Source organism: Cebus imitator, unplaced genomic scaffold, assembly GCF_001604975.1.
Source record: "Cebus imitator isolate Cc_AM_T3 unplaced genomic scaffold, Cebus_imitator-1.0 Scaffold14, whole genome shotgun sequence".
NCBI lineage: Eukaryota > Metazoa > Chordata > Mammalia > Primates > Cebidae > Cebus > Cebus imitator.
The window spans coordinates 8,456,714-8,476,821 of NW_016107329.1; the positions used below are offsets into that span (position 1 = coordinate 8,456,714).

At 44.5% G+C, this 20,108-nt stretch overlaps 1 protein-coding gene across 1 annotated transcript in view; it reads right to left on the minus strand.

Annotated features, from left to right (window-relative positions):
- Positions 1-3,087: 3,087 nt before the first annotated feature.
- COL4A1 (collagen type IV alpha 1 chain) overlaps positions 3,088-20,108 on the minus strand; it is a 149,647-nt gene continuing 132,626 nt past the window's right edge. Inside the window, exons 45-53 of the mRNA XM_017501855.2 lie at positions 19,305-19,377; positions 18,365-18,436; positions 17,062-17,190; positions 15,613-15,711; positions 14,399-14,611; positions 13,419-13,596; positions 9,336-9,450; positions 6,420-6,592; positions 3,088-4,569 (exon numbers count right to left, since the gene is read on the minus strand). Coding sequence (XP_017357344.1) covers positions 4,488-4,569; positions 6,420-6,592; positions 9,336-9,450; positions 13,419-13,596; positions 14,399-14,611; positions 15,613-15,711; positions 17,062-17,190; positions 18,365-18,436; positions 19,305-19,377 — 1,134 coding nt within the window. The 3' untranslated portion in view covers positions 3,088-4,487. The remainder of the gene's footprint in view (positions 4,570-6,419; positions 6,593-9,335; positions 9,451-13,418; positions 13,597-14,398; positions 14,612-15,612; positions 15,712-17,061; positions 17,191-18,364; positions 18,437-19,304; positions 19,378-20,108) is intronic.

A 20,108-nucleotide genomic window follows, 5' to 3' on the forward strand; every position in this document is an offset into this window, starting at 1 on the left:
GAAGAATGCCCATATTTACCACTCTTGACATTGTAGTAAAAATTCTGGAAAGTACAAAAAGGCAAGAAAAAAAAAAACTCTGTGTGTGTGTGTGTGTGTGCACGCGCGCGTGCGCACACGTGCACGTGTGTGTGTAAAATAAGAAAAGGAAGAAATAGACAGGAAAACACAGGAGTAAATATCCATGACCTTGGATCTGGCAATGGATTCTTAGATATAACACTAAAGGCATGAGCAACAGATGAAAATAGATGAAAAAACGATAATCTTTGTGCACTAAAGTACATTATTAAGAAAGTAAAAAGACAATCTTCATAATAAGAAAATATATTTGCAAATCATATGTCTGATAAGGGTCTCTTATTCAGAATATATGAAGAATGCTTACAACTAAACGACAAAAAGATGGGTCAGGCACGGGTGCACGACTGTAATCCCAGTACTTTGGGAGGCCCAAGCAGGAGGGTCACTTGAGGGCAAGAGTTTGAGACCACCCTGGCAACATAATGAGACCCCATCTCTACAAAAAAAAAAAAAAAAAATTAGAGAAATTAGCTGAGTTTGGTGGCGTATGCCTGTAGTCCTAGCTGCTCGGGAGGTTGAGGTGGGAAGATCGCCTGAACCTGGGAGGTTGAGGCTGCAGTGAACCATGATTGTGCCACTGGACTCCAGCCTGGGTGAAAGAGTGAGACCCTGTCTCAAAAATAAATAAATAACAAAAAGACAAGCAACCTAATTTAAAATGGAGAAGAAATTGAGTAGACCTTTCAAATGTCTACCCAATATATAAATAGCCAAGAAGCACATTAAAAAGATGCACAGCATCATGAAAGTGCAAATCAAAACCATGACCCTTTTATATCCACTAAGATGGTTATAATCAAAAATTGGAAAATCCTAAGTGTGGGCAAGGACCTGTAACCAGAATGTGCAAATAGGTTTCAGAATGCAGCAGTATGAAAACGAGCAGTCCAATTGAAAAATTGAGCAAAGGAGCCAGGTGTGGTGGCTCACACCTATAATCCCAGCACTTTGGGAGGCCGAATTGGGCAGATCACTTGAGTCTAGAAGTTTGAGGCCAGCTTAGACAACATGGTGAAACCCAGTCTCTAAAAAATACAAAAAAATTAGCTGTGTGAATTGGCACACGCCTGTAGTCCCAGCTACTCAGGAGGCTGATGTGGGAGGATCACTTGAGCCCAGGAGGTGGAGGTTACAGTGAGCCAAGGTTGTGCCACTGCACTACAGCCTGGGCAACAGAGTAAGATCCCATCTAAAAAAAAAATAAACAAAAACTGAGGATTTAGCAAAGGCTTAATAGATATTTCAAAATAAAAAGGATATACAGACAGGCAAAAAATGTTCAACATCTTTAACCAATAGAGAAATGCAAATGAATCATAGTTAATGCCGCTATATACTTGTGAGGAGACCACAAAAAAAAAAAAAAAAAAAGCTGGCAATGCCAAATGCTGGAGGGGATGTGAAGTCACTGAAGCCCGCATCGGTTGCTGCTGGAAAGGCAGCACGGTGCAGCCATGCTGCAAGGTGGTTTGGCAGCTCCTTAGAACGTTAAACACACCCTCCCGATGACATAGCTGTCTTAACAGCACTGCGCATTTACCCGAAAGTAATGAAGACTTCCATTCACATGCAAACCTGAATGTGAATGTTTATTTCTATCTATAAACACCAAAACCCAGAAACAACCCAAATATCCTTCAACAGGTGAACAGATAAGTGTGGTATGTCTACAAAATGCCATCTGACTCAGCAATAAAAAGGAATAAATTGTTGATACACATAATGACTTAGAGGAAATGTCAAATACATTATGCTGAGTGAAAGAAGACAGTTTCAAAAATCTATTATTCCAGTCTTGAATAGACGATCTATGATGGGGGAGACTTCCATGGATGATGGCCAGGTTAGGGTGCATGAGAGTGCTGTACATGGTAGGGGTTGAAGGAGGATTTCGGTGATTAAACTGTTCTGTGTGCTGATTTGGTTGTGGCTACGTGAACCTACTTGTATGTTCAACATTCACAGAACTGTGCATCAAATAAGTCAGCTTTACTGTAAGTTAATTTAAACACATAAAAGGTGCTTCAGAATAACATGTATAAGATTCATGGGATTTGAATGTTGGGATCCACAGGGTTCTATCTTCTTTGTACTTCCCTAGGGATACTGAATTGTATATAACAAACATGATAAATGAACTTGATACAAATTTATGTATGTATACATATTTTGTATACAAAATTTTGGATACAAGTTTGTATATGTTATACTACATATATACACATATATATAAATTTTGTATACAAAACATATATACATATACAAAATGCTCTAAAGTGCTTAATACCGCTCAGTAACTTCAGTAGAAACTATGCCTAATGATTTTAATTTTCTTCTCTGCTGTTCTATATACTAAGGAGAGTAAAAGAACTCTTTTCATTGGTTTTGTCAAAGGTAAGGAAAAGGTGACGAACTGAGTCCTGCCGCATGGGCTGCCTGGAGCACCGTGCTGTCTTCATCTGCGGTCCTTTGTCTTCACGGCAGCTCTGGTGGGTGACTTAACTGAGAACATCACCATATTGAGAGCTTTTCCCTGAGTATTCAGTAACACTGATTCTCCATGGACTGTATTCTGATCCAGTTCAAACTGAAGCTTAAGTCATTAGGGAAAAGAAATCTGCCACCTATTTTTTTTTTCTACATCAAATAATACTTGGAATCCAGCCCTCTGCTCCACTCCTATCTACTGTATAAGTAAAATCTCAGTTCCAAGCCCCCAGTGGATTCACCCTTAATGGCTATGTATGTGTGCTATTCATCTCTGCTTATCTCACATTTAACCCATGCCTGGGAAGTGGCATTTGTACAATGAATGAATGGTGGATGGAGAGATGGATGGCAGCTGTGTGGGGAGACAGATGGAAGAATGCAAGGGAGGGAATGAGGAGGTGGCGAAAGAGGAAGGGAGAGAGAACACCAATATTTTTTTTCCTTGTTGTAATCACTATAACTCACCCCCAGTCTGTGACTCTCATTTGGAAGAAGTGCAAAATCAAAATGATCTAAAGTATGCAAAGCTTACAAATTTATTAGCAGCTTGTGCAGTAAGTTTCTTTTAATGCTTCTGTGGCAATACTAGCAACAAATTAATAAAAGCTTAATTTTTAAACAAATAGTTTTATTACAAATTTGAATTCTTAAGAAATACACATTTAAAGAAATTACATAACAGGCCTTAGTAGTCTTAAAAATGTTTTTGGAGACTTTTAGTGAAATGTCATTTCAGGCCTAGTGGTCCGAATCTGCCCTCCTGCGGTCCGTCCGATGCCCTGCTGAGGTCTGTGAACACAGCTCATGAGAAACCACGGAAATGGCCTGAATGTGCTAGGTGTAAAAATACTGATACTGTGATTCAACAGAGCTGTTTTTCAAGCCAGGATGCAGAAGGAGGAATACCAATGAAATGACGGCCTTTAAGGTTGTTGCTTTTGAAGTCAAGTCATTCAGTTTGTGATTAGTGTTTAAAACCCTGAAAATATTTAATACAGAATAAAAACAATAAGCTCAAAGTACATGTTTCACTATAATAGACACCATATTCCTGAACCTGGGTTTGGTTTTGGCAATACATCATTTTTGGTTTAGAAGTGAACAATGGAAACGGATGTTTCACATTCAATATCCTAGTCTTTAAAAACTATGTTAAAGGATAGCACAGTCTTTCAAAGGAAGAAAACTACGTAAGCTTTATTTTAACAGTGGAAGTTAAACTAAACCTTGATCTGCCTAATTGCTGACATCTATATAAATTACTAATATATATATATATATTTAATTTTCGACTATTTTTGGACCATCTTTATTCCACAGGAAAGTTGTGATTTCTGCAAAAGCAGCTGCATAGTACCACACAGAGCAGAAAGATAGAAATTTCTATTTGGGGGTTGGAAAACATGCTACTGAGTCTGTAATTCCATTTGGAGATTCAAAAAACCATTTTTACATCGCTATTATTTGTACAGACCAAGGGACCTCAATTTTGAAACAGCTAGACAGTGATATAAACAAACATTTATCTCTGGGGGTAGAAAATTAATTATAATACAAGAATGAAAATGGGCAAACAGTATGGAAGGCACCCACACCTCCTAGCACCCTTTGGTTTTCTGATGGAGTTCTTACTTCACACATCAGTGCATTGGATTGCAGAACAGATTGATATTTTATTTCATCAAAAGTGCCATTTGGTATGCCACTATTGAAAGCTTATTGCTGTCTTTTTCTCCTTCAGCAAGTAGAGGTCAATGAAGCAGAGTGTGTTAGTTATGCAAATTCCTATAAGGCACTTTATGGTTTTCATATTGGACAGTGAGGTACACAGGATATATTTCTAGGATTTGTTGCTGTTAACAAAAAGAAGAAGAAGTAGCACCATGTTGTGACATTAGCTGAGTCAGGCTTCATTATGTTCTTCTCATACAGACTTGGCAGCGGCTGACGTGCGTGCGCAGCTCCCCTGCCTTCAAGGTGGACGGCGTAGGCTTCCTGCAATATAACACAGAGACAGAGCATTGGCCATCAGCTCACAGCACATCAGAAACATGGCATGCCTGCCCTGCTCAGAAATCTCAAAGGGATCGGCCCAGCCCCCGGCATCAGGCCCCAACCTGGTACCTCCCAGTGACTGCTGTCCACCTTACCGTGAGCAGAGATGTGCTGGGCACACTGCAGGTGTGGCCTCATGCACACAGAGCGCTGCGCAGTACCAGCTGCACACCCGGGCCCTGACACCTGCCCAGTGCACACTTCAGCCCCGCAGGGCACAGCTGAAGTCCCGCCACATCCGTCTGACTCCGAAGCCCTGGGCATTCCCCTCTGTGCCTCCCTGCCTCCTCCTCCTCCACTAGATCATAAACATTTCCAGGGCAAGAAGATACTATTCTCTGCAACACTTTGCACACATAGTAAGTGTTCATTAAATATTTGGGGAGTGATGTGATGAGTAATAAATCCGGGGTAATTCCCTAGACCTCGAAATACTTTTATAACTCTTGAAGGATTTCTATGCAGATGGTCTGCTTTGAGGCCCAAAAGAGGTAAAGACATTTAATGTCCCAGATGTTTCTCAAGCTTAGGAACTCTACATTATTTTGATTATTGAAAAGGTAAAATCTGAACCAAAATTGGTACTGAGAAAATTCTATTAAAATTAAAATAGTCATTCATGACAGTGCCTTGTCCTAAGATTGAGGCTGCTTACTTCAGCTACTTTTGGTGTAAATTCTAGTGCCCTCAAATTTATTATTTAAATTAATGGGATCTTGCCTAATTTTCTTCCAGAAAACATTTTAGTTTATTGTATCAGGCTGCTGGTTCAAAAGAAAAAAATCCCATCATTACCTATCAACCCTAGAAGAGGACGTGCCAGGGGCTGGAGCGTGAACAAAGTGCGCTCATTTTGGTAGTGAATGGCTAAACTCTATTTGCAGCATTGATGTCAAGTTTCCAGCTCCCTGAAAGCCTCTAATGAACCACCAGTTAGGCACATGGCACTTTTTGGATGAGTAACAAGAGGAGTGAGCATGTTATTCTGCCTCTTATGATCTAAGCTGGAACGAGGCAGGACCATAGCAGAGTTCCATGTAATTCTCTCCAAAAAGGTGAAGACGGAAAGGCTTATCTCCAGGGTGAGAAGCACTTGTTTTGGAAATGAACAGTAAGCAGCAGTGCCAGCTCCACCAGCCTCCCGGTGGGCCCCAGGGGGAGCTGCAGCTGGTGCTGGGATAGAGGGTTCATTATGCGCTCCCAGCCTTCGGACGCCGCCCGGCTCCCAGTCAACTCCTGCAAGGTTAGCAGCCACTTGGGACAGTCTTTAAAGGTGAGATTTTGGTAATGGAAAAGAAAGGAAGGGTCTTCCCTCTCCATTTCAGCTCAATTTGTGCTGAAATTAATTTTTATTTGCACAGGTCTAAAAAAATAACTTGTGAAGTCACTCAGAACTTACACAAAGTGCACATTACATTCACGGTTATAAGTGGGAGGAAAATGAGGGCTGCTCACTTCTTCCCAGGATTATTCAAGACACTGTGTTTTAAACATGCTCTGTTTGGAGATTTCAGTTGCTTTAATTACATTTTAGTACATTCGCCTAGAAAAAAAAAATGGAAAACGACCTTTGTCTTTCACGGTTCTTCAGTAAATGAAAAATTAAACCTATGACCCAGGGTCTGCCTTTGAAAATCATCCTGGTCATCTGCCCGTGTCAAGCAGCATCAAATATTCATTACTAACCACCTATGAGACTTTGCATTGGAAGCTGTTATGGATCACAGATGATTAAAAAATAAAGCCACAAAGGGGCCAGCACGCTGCAAAAGAGCAGCGCTCCCACTTACTTGAACATCTCGCTTCTCTCTATGGTGGCGAGCCAAAAGCTGTAAGCATTTGCGTAGTAATTACAGGTCCCACGGCCGTGACATTCGATGAATGGCGCACTTCTAAACTCCTCCAGACAGGAGCCGGGGGATGCCAGGGCTTGGCCAGAGCCTTCTGCACCAGCACTGGTGTGCTGCAGAACAGATGCAAGCCATGAGTCAGAGGTTCCCTCCCCAAAAACCCGGAGAGAGATCGATCCTTCCCAGCAAGGTGCCAGGGTGTTCCCTCTGGAAAGCCATATACTGTAGCCTCGTGTGATCACCACAGGACACACTGTGCCCAAATGCTCGCGCTGGCCAGCAAGTCTGTCCCCACATGGCTGGGGGTGCCCGTAGTGCTCAACAGGGCACCAGGGAACATCCAACAGCTGCTCCCCAAATAGGTGACGAGCCCAGCTTTATTAGAGTTTAAATGTGCTCGCTGTGTATTAGTTTTGAAACACTCTAACCCATTCTAATGTGGAGCACAAGGCAATGCCAAAATGTGCAAATGATGCTGTAACCAACTGCTATGGAATCAGACTTCACAAATGCATTCCTGTATTTGCTGTATTAGATGCTGTTTATCTTATAATAAGGTAAAGAATAATCATCAATATTTTTTCTTTAAAAAGAGAAAGAAAAACAGCTACTATTGTAACTTCATCAAATTGCATTTTGGTCTAGCAGGTTTAAGTAGGACCTACCTGGACTCAGAAACCAAGGCCTTAAAATGAATGACACACAACCTTGACTAAGACATTACGATGGATCCCTGTGACTATTATTTCAGATATGAGAAATGGGAACTCAAGAATTTTGGAGACACAAGGGACCTTTGAGGACAAGGCTAAGACCACTGATTCCAAATGAGGACATTCTGGGATCTGACCAGGATCACACAGCTTCAAGGTGGAGCAGAGGCAAGGACAGGGGTCTCCAGACCTCCAGAGCAGAGCCACCGTCCTGAGAACTCAGAGGAGGTGCTGGAAGACACTGTTCTTAGAAGCTCATTATTGTTGTTTGCTCCTGATTCAGAGAAATTACAGGCAATCACTGTTTCAGGTCTGTGTGGCACCTGGACAAGGGTTGGTGGCAGCAATGGCTTTCCTGTGGCTCCTCAGTGCAACTGTGGGTTTCCTCTGACATACAGAGAGTCCACTTAGTATTTCTCATGATTATGGAGTGATAAACCCCATCTCCCTTTTAATGAAAATGGCTTCTTATATCATTGCTAGTGTCCTGATTTCTCTAGACAGCATTTTCAACCTTTTTGGCTCTCTCGATCAAGTAGCCACAATGCAGCACTTGGAATCATTGGAACAGCCTGTTAGTCTGGTGGCGGCGCTGAGGCAGGAAGAGTCTAACTGCAGCACAATCAGCCCCGCAAACCGCACCATCAAATTGTATCCATGCACGAACACTTTAAAAACTGCTTTCCTGCCTACTTTTTCTACACTTGGAAAAAACGTGTAGAAAGGCAGAAGAAAAGTCCAGTAGAAGGGAATCGCCATGATGCCCCATTGTGACGGTGGGCGCCTCGCACACAGCTGGGCACAGGGCAGGCTCTGTGCCATCCACGGGCGACCCTGCTAACTGCATTGTGTCCTCACTCAAACATTTAAAAAATGGGTTTCCTGTCAATTTTTTCTACAATTGGAATAATTTGCAGAAGAAAATAGCTACAAAGCCCTGTTCCCTGTCAGTCAGATAATAAATAACATCCATCTGTGGGTCAAATGTACAACTTACCCATGCCTGACACTGTGAAGATGGAACCAGGACTTCCAATGAGCATGCAGATGTGTGCGTAGGGTGTTTACTGGGAATTGGCAAATTCCAGGAGGACCCTGATCTTACAACCTCAGGACTTGGATATATTTAATCAATACTGTCAACTGAGGCGACAGAATAAAATAAGCTACAATGGGCGTATCAGACAGGGGCCTTGTTTTCTGTTTCAGTTGGCTTTTGTGGGGAAGGGAAGCCCTGGGGATAGGAGAGCAGTCCTTGCCCCGTGGGAAGGGTCTCAGGCTGCACCAGCCCAAGAGGGCCACAGCCAGTCCTCGGTGCTCCCTCCCTAACGGAGGCTTTCGCTTTCAAGCTCGTGCACGGTGTAGTAGAATGTGTACCCCCACACGCAGGCTCTCCTCCTCCTTCCCATGAAAGAGGCCTCCACTCCATGTAGAGAAGCTGCTCATATAGAGCACTGGTCATATAGAGAAGCTGCTCATATAGAGAAGCTGGTCATATAGAGAAGCTGGTCATATAGAGAAACTGGTCATAGAGAGAAGCTGGTCATATAGAGAAGCTGGTCATATAGAGAAGCTCCTCATAGAGAGAAGCTGGTCATATAGAGAAACTGGTCATATGCAGAAGCTGGTCATAGAGAGAAGCTGGTCAGGTAGAGAAACATATGCAGAAGCTGGTCATATAGAGAAACTAGACTTATGGAGAACTGATAATATGGAGAAGCTGGTCATATAGAGAAGCTGCTCAAATGGAGAAGCTGCTGACATAGAGAAGCTGGTCGTATGGAGAAGCTGGTTGCATAGAGAAGCTGTTCACATTGCCAGAGCTGGAACAGAGCTGCCGAGCACCTGAGCGGAGCACCCCCAGGGAAGCAGAGGCCCGGGCCTGCATGTCCAGGAAGATGCTCATCCCACCCTTGACTGTGAGCAGAGGAGGGTTCTGGCTGGTGCCAGAGACCCCTACTGTCGCCACGCAGAGCAGGCCAGGCTTCTGGACATGCTTTGGAAGGGGACGGTCAGAGGAGGAAGGAGGGGCTTCAGCAGTGAGATGCAGAGAAGTCCAAGGCGTGGAGGCACCAGACAGAGGCAACTATGGGGCGTGGGTGGGGTTCTTCCGGAGAAATATGACATCTCCCCAGACACTTACCATCACAAAAGAGTAGCCAATCCACAGCGAGGACCACCCGCTGGGGCACGGAGGGATCTGAATGGTCTGACTGTGCACGGCCATCACCATGGCGGGCGCCTCACACACAGCACACCTGGAAGTGGAGCAGAGACACTCAGCAGAGCTGGGCACAGGGCAGAGGCTGCCCTCCACGCACAACAGTTGTTACCTACACTCAGCGTCCTCACACAGTCTTTCCGCTCCAATTACACAAAGTCAAAAATGTTGTGCCCACTGCTTAGACTCAGGTTTAGCACCTCCTCGTTGGTTTTATAAGCCCGTCTCAGGATTAAAACATTCAATTCAAATAGGGCAGGACTCAGGACTGCTGTCCCGGCTACTCGGGGGGCTGAGGCAGGAGGACTGCCTGAGGCCAGGAGTTCGAGGCTGCAGGGAGCTATGCTCAGCCTGCCTGTGTGACACGACTCTCCAGCCTGGGCAACATAGCGAGACCTGCTTCTAAAAAATTGTTTAAAAAATAGATCCAACATGCGTTATTTAGCCATTTGTCTTGTAGAAGGGAAAAATAAGAAGGCCAAGCTCCAACAGAGGCTCTCCTGGAGGGGCTGGGGTTACAGGTGACTTTTCTTCTTTGTGTGTCTGAGTCTTTTCCAGTCTTTTCAACAATGAGTATGTATTCCCACAAGCACAAGGAATGCTTCAGAGAAAAAGCTGGTGAAATCCAAGAGCTACTCCTTCTGGAATGCAACAGTTTGTTTGATGCCATAAATAATCTTTAGTGTAAGAAATGCACTTAGTGAGTTGAGTAAGACAAATAATCCAGGCTTTAATGAACTTGAGGCTGAATGTCCACATGGGCCTCTTGCGGGAAACTTATTTTCGGGGCTGCCCCCTGGGCTCAGGGGCTCAAGGTCCGAGGCCGTCAGCATCCACTGCAGCTGAAGTGACCCCCAGAGGATCCACCCAAGGACAGGATGACTTCCAAGCCAGGCTGGCTCAGCTCAGCCTTGGGACTGCACCAGAAATAAATTAAAACAGCACAGTGTTCTGACTAAGACCCTCTCAATGATGGGAACCCTTGATGGTGGGATAATGCTTTGTTTAAAAAAATAATTAAACACCAACAGTGAATAATTACATTCGAGTCACAAAATGAACAGAGTGTTAACAATGCTGATAAATGACTATAAATGGTGTTAATAATTACACCTAGTTACACTGGGACATTTGCATGAAAGTGGATCAGAAGGGGCAGTGGGACTGAATGAGTCATTTGATTTCCCATGGACTTGGTGGGGGTGTGTGTGTGTGTGTGTGTGTGTGGTGTGCAATTTTCTATTTTATTCACCCAAATGCAGACAAATTAAAAGGTTCAGTTAAACAACAGTGACTGAAATTGGCCTTATACATCTGCCGCCATCTGTTTGCTAGACAGGAGACCTAGAAATACAGCCTGGAGGGAAGAGCTTTGTCTTTTTCAGACTGTCTCTGGGCTGATGGATTCAAGGGGCTATAGAGAGGGTGGTCCTGCCCCACTGCAGGCTTAAAGAGCTGTATGGTTCCTGAAAATTCACATGGCCAAACTCTCCATATTGCATATGAAGACACTAAGGCCAGGGTTAGCTGTGTCCAAGACTGAACTAAAACGTGGCTCTCCTTGCTCTCAAGCCGGAGTCTTTTCGTCAGAGCAATTAGCAATCAGTAGTTACCTCGTGAGCCTTGTCTGCAGAAAGCGAGCAAGTACTTAGAATATTGTGTCCTAGTATCAGGATGAAAGCAGTAAAATCACCACCTTTTCTGCTCGAAATGAAGGATTTTATGTCATTTGCTATTTCTAAAATTAAGCTTTAGGATCTCTCGAAAGGGAAGTCCTGAGAAGGAACCTGTACAAGTTCTGAGAAGTGGGAAACCTCTAAGTTAAGTAACCATGGAAACCTACGTGCTCAGAGACAGGGAGAAAGGGGCAGCCGCTCTACAAGAGGGAGACAGAGGCAGAACTGATGCAAGGGCAGCGGCTTCAAGGATGCGCCTGGGAAGATCTCTTTAGCTGAGCTTCTTTGTGTCAACTAACAAAGATGTAAAGATCTGGAAATGTAAAGTTCTGGGACGTTTCAGGACTTTCTGGTCTAATTACATATTAAGTGGAAAATGTTGCTTAGACTCTAAGGTGTAATGCATCTCCACTGGTTTTATAAGTCTGTCTCAGGATTAAAAGGATCAGAAATCTTAGACTCTTGTTGGTGCCCACAGACCAGGGGTATGTTACTGAAAGCAATCACAGAGAGAGAATGCATTACAGAAATGCTGGTCTCAGACACACAGCTTCACTTAGACCTGTTTCTGGAGCACCACCAATGCCTGCCAGAGCTCCTGTGTCTTCGAATGAATCAAGGTCAAATGTCAAGAATGTCAAGAAGAGAAATAGGAGACACAGAAACGAATGGTCATTTTCTACCTGTTGTGTAACGGAAGCTAAAAAAGAAACCCACAAAAGTTGTCACTTTTCCTTCTCGTTCTCAGGCAGGGTTCCAAGCAAGAAAAGTCTCAAAACAGTCACTACTTGGCAGCCACTGGCACAGATGAAGTATTGCCTGTGTTCTGAAAAGTGTCATTCTGGAGGTGTAATGAATGATATTCTCCATTTTAAGACCTATAAGATAAGTTTTCTTATAGCTCAAAAAAAATCAAAGAAAACTGTTGGTAGAGATTTTCATGTAAGGGGATCAAAGAGCTAAGATTTTCCCACATAGAAGGTGCCTTCCAGCCCTTCTGATCCATGGTCCCACATGGCACAGCTCTTTCACTAAACTGTGATCTGCCAGGACCTGCCTGGCACCCAACTCTGGTCATCCTCCAAACAGGGCATGTTCATCTAGTGGTAGGGGCTGGGCGAGAGGCACAGATCACGCCAGCCGGGCAGGAGTGTTCCCAGGAGTGGCTTCAAGCCTTCGCTTCACTTTTCCCTTTTCTCTTGAAAAGCGCTCAGCTAGGGCACTTCTTAGCTGGTACTGCTCCATCTTTCTGCATATTCAAGGACTGCTGGTTTCTTTGAAGGGGATATAAAGAACTTTTTATCCTTTTTTATCATTTATTATCTTAATATGTAAAAAGTAAAATTACAGAATAGCTTCTTAGTCAAATGAATTTGTTCACTGGCCACTTTACTATTATTTTGAGTATTTCTAAGCAATAAATGTTTTTTTCTTTTGAGACAGAATTTCGTTCCTGTCGCCCAGGCTGGAGCGCAGTGGTTCCGGAGACGGATGCTCGTGATGTTTAAACAACAATGGGAATGCGCTTCACGCCGCTGAACTGTACACTTCAAAATGATTACGATGGTAAATTGTATGTCATGTGTATTTTACCAAAATTAAAAATAATTTTTAAAAAATTCATAGGGGCAGGAATGATTCCAGAAATATTGTCTTAAAAGGCTCCTTGGGGAAGTTACTATTTTTAAAAAAGGAAAGATTGAGAAACACTGTTCTAACACTTGCTGAAGAAGCAAGTGACATCACTTTGCTCATAGGAAGAAAGGTAGCCGCCACAGTGAGTCAGGGGCAAGCTTGGCATTATCTAGCCATGGTTTTGCACTATAATTTTAAAAGAGGATAACTGACTTTTTTCTTTCTTTTTGAGACAGGGTCTCATTCTGTTGCTTAGGCTGGAGTGTAGTGGCATGATCTCGGCTCACTTCAGCCTCCATATCCCAAGCTTAAGTGATCCTCCCACCTCAGCCTCCCTTGTAGCTGGGACCACAGGCTCGCACCACCACATCCAGCTAATTTTTGTATTTTTTGTAGAGGTGAAGTCTTGTCATGTTGCCCAGGCTGGTCTTGAACTCCTGGGCTCAAGCAATCCTCTGGCCTCAGCCTCCCAAAGTGCTGGGATTACAGACATGAACCACTGTGCCCAGCCAACTGACTTTTATGGCAAATAATTTTTATGGCTGACTTCTATTATAAAACTTGGGTATCACAAGTAACAAACTAAATGGAAATGGATTGAACGTTTTGGAGAAAAATGGAAAACATGTGCTTGCCCAGACCAGAGACTTTTCTTCTTCAATTACGCATTTGTCCCTACACCTGCTTGACTCACCTACTAATAAATGGTCTTATGTTGTCCCCCGTGATGGGTGCCATTGACATGGGCATGGGCTCAGGAGTGGACAGCCAGTACGAGTAGTCGTTCCGTGACGCGAAGTTGCACACGTTGTTGATGTTGCAGAACAGGAAGGGCATGGTGCTGAACTTGCGCAGGCAGCTGCCGGCCGTGCCTAGACAGGGGAGAAGACCAGGTCAGGTGTCGTCTTCGTAATTCCCAATCTACTCCACGCAAAGTGGATTTCAGCTGGACAACAAGCAAAAACGTATCGTCAACAGATCACGGAAATGGAAATGAATGAAGAATTATCTAGGATATTTTTGACGAAAGGAAGCAAAACCAGTTAACCAGCACAAAGAAACCTTTTCCTAAAACTGAATGCTAGAGGGAACTTAACTATGCAATGGACAGTAACAAACTGGGCGATGTCTTTAACAAGAGTCTTGCAGAAAATGCAGAGATGCTCTTTCTATAGCAGCTTGCTGATTCTAACCTTGATAAAAGTTAAAGGTACAGAAAATTAAAACAGTTTGGTGGAGGATATCTGGGGCAGACGAAGATAATGGGGACAGATCCGTAGCTTTCTGATGATCTAAACGAGAGGAGCAGAGCTCAGCAGCTGTAGAGAAGTTCCGACAGAATAATGTAGACATTTTTTTACAAAGAGCAATTGTTAAGCGGCACAACGCAAACTAAATGCACTCCAAGAATCCTGATCCTACTTGATAATCTGAAGATGAGATCTAAAGTTTTATTAAAGATTTTCGAACGTTCAGCCTTTATATTTCTTGGCTTGCCGTTAGTAACACAGGAGCTGTTGAATCGATATTTGTAATCAAGGGACGGAAATGGGACCGGGCTGCTTTTTCACTCATGGCTGCCTCACCGCAGCAGCAGAGGCGAGTCCAGCCCTGTGCACGAAGGCACGCAACACACCAACACTGAATGAATGCACAGATCTCCGGACGTCTTACCCAAGTCCTGGCCGTGGGCCCGTTCATTGCCTTGCACGTAGAGCAGAGAGTACCCATGGTAAAGAATTTTGGTCCCAGAAGGACACTGTGGGTCATCTATTGTTTGACTGTGTCTGGTCACAAGGAAGCCGTGATCAACAGATGGGGTGCCTGGGGGCCCCATGGATCCTGGCAACCCGTCGGGGCCTGGTGGACCTGGAAATCCTCTTGGACCTGGAAGACAGAAGACAAATTAGTTTCTCTAATTGCAAACACGCTCCCCTGAAAGCTTTCAAACTCATTTTCTCCAAAGAGTTTTGAATATATTTCCACAAAGCATCCTACCTATTCATGTTATCAAAAAGTCTAAAACAAAAATAGATGCATGGCTAACTAAATACAACCGCCAGTCTCCTTCATGGTGTCCTAACTTTTTCTTCTCACATAGCACCTCAAGATATTTTTATAAGCACAGTGTTGGTGCAGAGCAGATGGTTGAACAATTTAGTTCAATTAATATATGACATATATGAAAATGAAAATAAATGAATGACGTGACTCTATGCATGTCATTCACATGGAATTGTGGGGTTCCTCTCGGGGAGGATTATTATGGAATTATTAAACAACCTCATCTTAGGGCGTTTTCTCTTCCATAGCAGCCCAAAGCCTACACATGGAAATGGAGCAGTGAGGGACCTCGCAGGCAAGGACTGCTTCTGTCCCCTATCTAATTGTGCCGCGTGCAAAACTGCGCCCAGGTCTGCTGGGCTGAGCTCTTTGTTCAGTAAGTCAGTGGCCTTAGCCTTTTGGCCATATGGGACACTCAAGTGTCCCTTCTCCTAAGGAAGCAAATCAAGTTTATCTCAGGTCTTTGGGCCAATGCTAGCCTTATTTTCATATTTTCATTTCTACTTTCCCTTGTCCTTTGCTGAAACAGAATTTTCATAGCTGCAGCTCACATCCCACTTAAGAAACCACATGGGCCACCACTATTGGCTGCCTTTCAACAACATCTGGGAAATGTACACTTTGATCAGTATCTGTCTCTACACAGAAAAAGACACTCCTTCAGCTCTTCTATTTGAGCCTATTCCTCCTAAGAAACAGACTCCTTCGGAAATCTTTCAAGGAACACTTGCAGCTACATTGGGCTGCTCTCCCCGTGCCTGGGTCTGCTGCTTCTATCCCAGGTCCCGGTAGAGGGTAATTAGGCTGGAAGTCTCACAACCTACCCGTAGGCCCAGCAGGTCCCGTCTCTCCTTTCTGGCCAGGGGCACCGTCAAACCCAGGGATACCTGGAGGTCCAGGTATTCCCACCAGTCCTGTCACACCTGAGACAGAGGACAAAGAATTCATGATCCTGTAGGGCAGTAAGCTGTATTTTTCTTCCTCTCTTAAGTGCCACTTTCAGTGTTCCAGGAGGCAAGCATGAAGTCTGAGTGCAGGTGAGAACGTTTTCTTGGACAACCAGGAGTTGCTTCCTACAAAGTCGAGTGCAGACTTTGCAGAAGCAGCTGGATATTCATATGGGGGTGTGTTTGGGCACCTCGTTCTGAGTTCTCCCTGATTGCTCACTGTTTGGCAGATTGGTTTGGAAAAGGCAGGCAATGTGGAGGGAATGAGAGACGGGATAAACATTTCCCTCTCAGCCATATTCTGGGGTCTCAATTTTTAGGCAACAGATATACTAGCATGGATAGTTTTTTGTGTTCACGTACATAACTTTTTCTTTCTTTCCTTTTTCTTTTTCTCTTTCCCTCCCTCCCTTCCCTCCCCTGCTTTCTCCCTTCCTCCCTCCCTGCCCCCGCCTTTCTCTTTCTCTCTTTCTTTCTTTCTTAGATCTCACTCTGTCACTCAGGCTGGCTCACTGCAGCCTCAACCCCCCAGGCTCAAGCAATCCTCCCACCTCAGCCTCCCAGGTAGCTGGGACCACAGGCATGCACCACCACACCTGGCTCATTTTTTAAAAAATTATTATTTTGTAGAGACAGACTCTCCCTATGTTGCCCAGGCTGGTCTTGAACTCCTGGGCTCAAGCGATCCTCCCACCTCAGCCTCCCAAAATGCTGCCATTACACAGGTGCGAGCCACTGAGCCTGGTCAGCTTATGGTTAAGCATCTTTAAATTTTCACCGATCCTACTTTTCAACTTTAAATGTTTTCATTCTCCTTTACTTCCCACTCACTCCTTATCAGTAGCTCTTGAAACAGGAGATGTTTAGTTCAAACAGGCAGAAAGACTAGGTCAGGATTTCGGGAAGCAACAGACAACAGTACAGACGGCGCCAATCAGGCAGTGCTCCTGCAGGCACGGATGGAGAGCGCCGATTTCTGCCATTCCAGATCTGTGCCCACCACCCCCATCTGGAGCAGGAGCGGGAGGGGGAACGATAACGATCCGGTTTGGTTCTTCGAGCCCATGTTTTTCTAACTGAACACAGACGTGTTGTTATGTCTTCCTCTAGCTTTTCCTGCATTTTCTTCTGGATTTTTTTAGGTCCCTTTAAAAATATCATGGGTTTTGATATGCATTGAAGGGAGGTAAGAAAGTCATATTCATGTGTGTGTCTAATCATGACAAGTTTACCCAAAACTTGTCTTAGACACATGGGCGAGGAGGAACTCTGCCCACCGCCCCTCTGGGTTCCCCATACCACCTTGTAGAAGCCGAGCCTTCTCACCTTGCTGGCCTTTCGGGCCTGGAGGTCCCTGAAGTCCTTTCAGCCCTGGGGGTCCCTCCGGACCAGGGAGCCCAGGCTCCCCTTTGATAATGTCATAAGGACCTGGGGGGCCAGGAGGACCCGGGAGACCTGTGGAAATAGGGAAGCCATTGATCAATTTCACTGTCCACTTAGCCAGGGCGGAAACAGCTTCACAAGGAGAGTCCCAAGTGAAGCTATCCAAACAGAACATACTCCCAAAGGTAAAACCATTCTCAAAACCCGAATCAGGTCTTCACAAAACATGTCCGATCTGAACATCTTTCTTTATTACTTAACCTGAAATCCTGAACTCTCGGGACTGGCAAAGGCACCAGGGCACCAGTGTAACTTCCCACTTTGTTCTGGGCTTGGACCCCTTACAGCCAGCCCTCCCGGTGGGGAGAGAAGCTTGTTCTTCCCAGGCGTCCCCGCTTCTGATGTGGAGAGTGCCGCTCTGCGATGAGGGTGCTTTTCCCACACTCATCTGAAACCTACCCTACTGCAGAGGATGACACTGGTCCTGAACTTTGAGTGCTGAATGAACTTAATCCTTCTTCTGCATAACAGGTCTTGGCATGTGGTAAGAACCACACAAAGTGTGAGGTCCCCTCGGCCTCCCTGTCTTCAGCCCAGCACCCTCAACTTTCCCTCCCCTTCCACACACCCTCCTCTCCTCTCCTTCCTGGCGCTCCACTTCTCAGGGCACGTGGCTTCTCGTTCTCTCTCCCAAAACATGGTTTTGAAAATTAAACGATGCCCTAGAAATATAGTCTGCTCTACAGAGAGGAAACAGGATGAACACTGTGCTTAAACCGTTCCCTTGTGAGATGACATCGTGGTTTGCAGAGCCTTCACGCTGTGGGCTCCCACTGGTGGAGAAGCCAACAGCACCATTCCCAGAAGAACCCTTTACTGTGCAGCAGGAATGCACCCCGTCTCTAAGTGCAAGATTGATTTTCTTTCCTATTATAACTTTCTGTGGTTGATTTCAAGCTAACTTTAGAGCCTTTGGGGAGTTTTTGAATTCTGAGCTTGTCAGCGAGAACCTCAGGCACCCCTCCCCTGGAGTTTCCCTCAGTCCTGGATTTATCAGATTCTACTTCCAGATAAGTGGATGTTAAAATGCCAGCTTGCTGCAAAGAATTCTCAATCAACTGTTTTCCAACGATTTTCAAGTCATTTTACAATGTGAAAAACCAAATACCCCAATTCTGTTCATTCATGGCTTTTACATTTTCACAAAGCACCAGTAAGGTAGCCACAGGTTAACACACTCTCCTACCTTTAGCTCCTGGGACACCCTGATCTCCTTGATCACCTTTAATTCCCTGGAGGCCAGGAAGCCCTTTTGCACCTAAGCAGAGGAAAAATATCATCTTTGCACAGAATTCTCAATGATACACAAATATGTGTGTGTGTATACCTCTCTCTCTAGTGCACATACCCACATGTATACAAATGCATAGATAAATGCATATACATACACATATACTCATATGTATACCCATACATACACATTCACACACCTGCTTGTGCAGGCACATATATACACATACATATGCACACATATATGCATATATACACATGTATACATACACACAGACGGTGAACAAATTTCCAATTTGCCCTCAAGGAAGAAAACAGCATTCTTTCTGTCACTTCAGTAAAACCTTTGATGAAACTCTTTTTTCTAGAACCCAGAAGCTACATTTTTATAAGCACGTAACAAATGGTAAAATAATCAACTAGCAGAGGGGCAGAGGACACCGTTTTGGTCACAATCTGATTCACACATGTCCCCAACTGGACTACAAGACACCCTGAGGCTGAGGCCTGTTTTATTCGCCTTTCATGTGTACCTGACTCAGCAGTAAAAACTGCAGTGCCTGGGAGCTGGTACGGACCCCGAAAAAGTTTGTTTAATATACAAATAAATTAATGAGTAGCCCCAATCCATGACTTCTTATTGAGATGTTAATGATCCACTGATTCATAAGGAGAAAATCAGAATGCCTTTATGCAGGCATCCATAAGATCATACAAATTGGGCTGCCACACAGAAACGCCATTTTTAATTTGAAGAGAACAGTATCTCGTGCCACAATGGCGCCGGTGCCACAATGGCGCCGGTGCCATCAGCGTTAAAGTGCCGAAGACTAGGAAGCTCCTCACACAGCGTCTCCTGCTGCCAAGGTGCTGCAGCAAGGCCTGTACTGTCTTACCTTGAAATCCTTGAACTCCTGGAGGTCCCATATCACCCTTAGAACCTGTGATTCCTGGAGAGCCACCGATACCCTAGACACACAAAGAAGAGGTAGGGACGTGCTCAAGACATGTAGGTTAAGTCTCGTAACCTGCTAGTTGGAAAACTGAAACAGCCTCAATGTTTTGCAAAGCATGTTGTGTACAAACGGTGCCTTGTGGTTTCTTACATGATAGAATAACAAAGCCTCTGCGTGCCTCCACCAGGAAGCTGCAAAGCAGCAGCACTTGCGTCCCTCCCACGTGTCCCCTCTGCTTGTCCATCGCAGGGGGCGTTCCTGAGGAGCAGGCGAACGTCTGGCCCTGGCCACCTCCAGCCCACAGCACGATGCCACGGACAGAGCCAGGATGCCCTCAACACGTGGGGCGGCAGCATAGGCATACAGCACCACCCAGCCATCTGTTTTGAAAACTCTCCCCCAACCAACAAGCGCAGTCATTTTTCTTTAGAATTAGCTTCATGCCTTAACTGAAAACTGATTTTAAACATGGAAAGAATTCAAAAATGCTAAAGAAGGAGTATTTTCCTTTATAATGTGGTAATATTCGTGTATTTAAAAATACGGGCTCCTTTTCTTCCCAGGTCAATGCAGTCGCTCCTTCCTCTAGTGGTGGGCAGCACGTAACGAGCTGTCTTATTTCTGATGTACATTCATTTCTTAGCCTTACTTCAAAAGTGTCGAACCAAAATAACATGAACAAATATATATGCATATAAACACACATACAAACACACATTTATACACATATACGACATTATATGT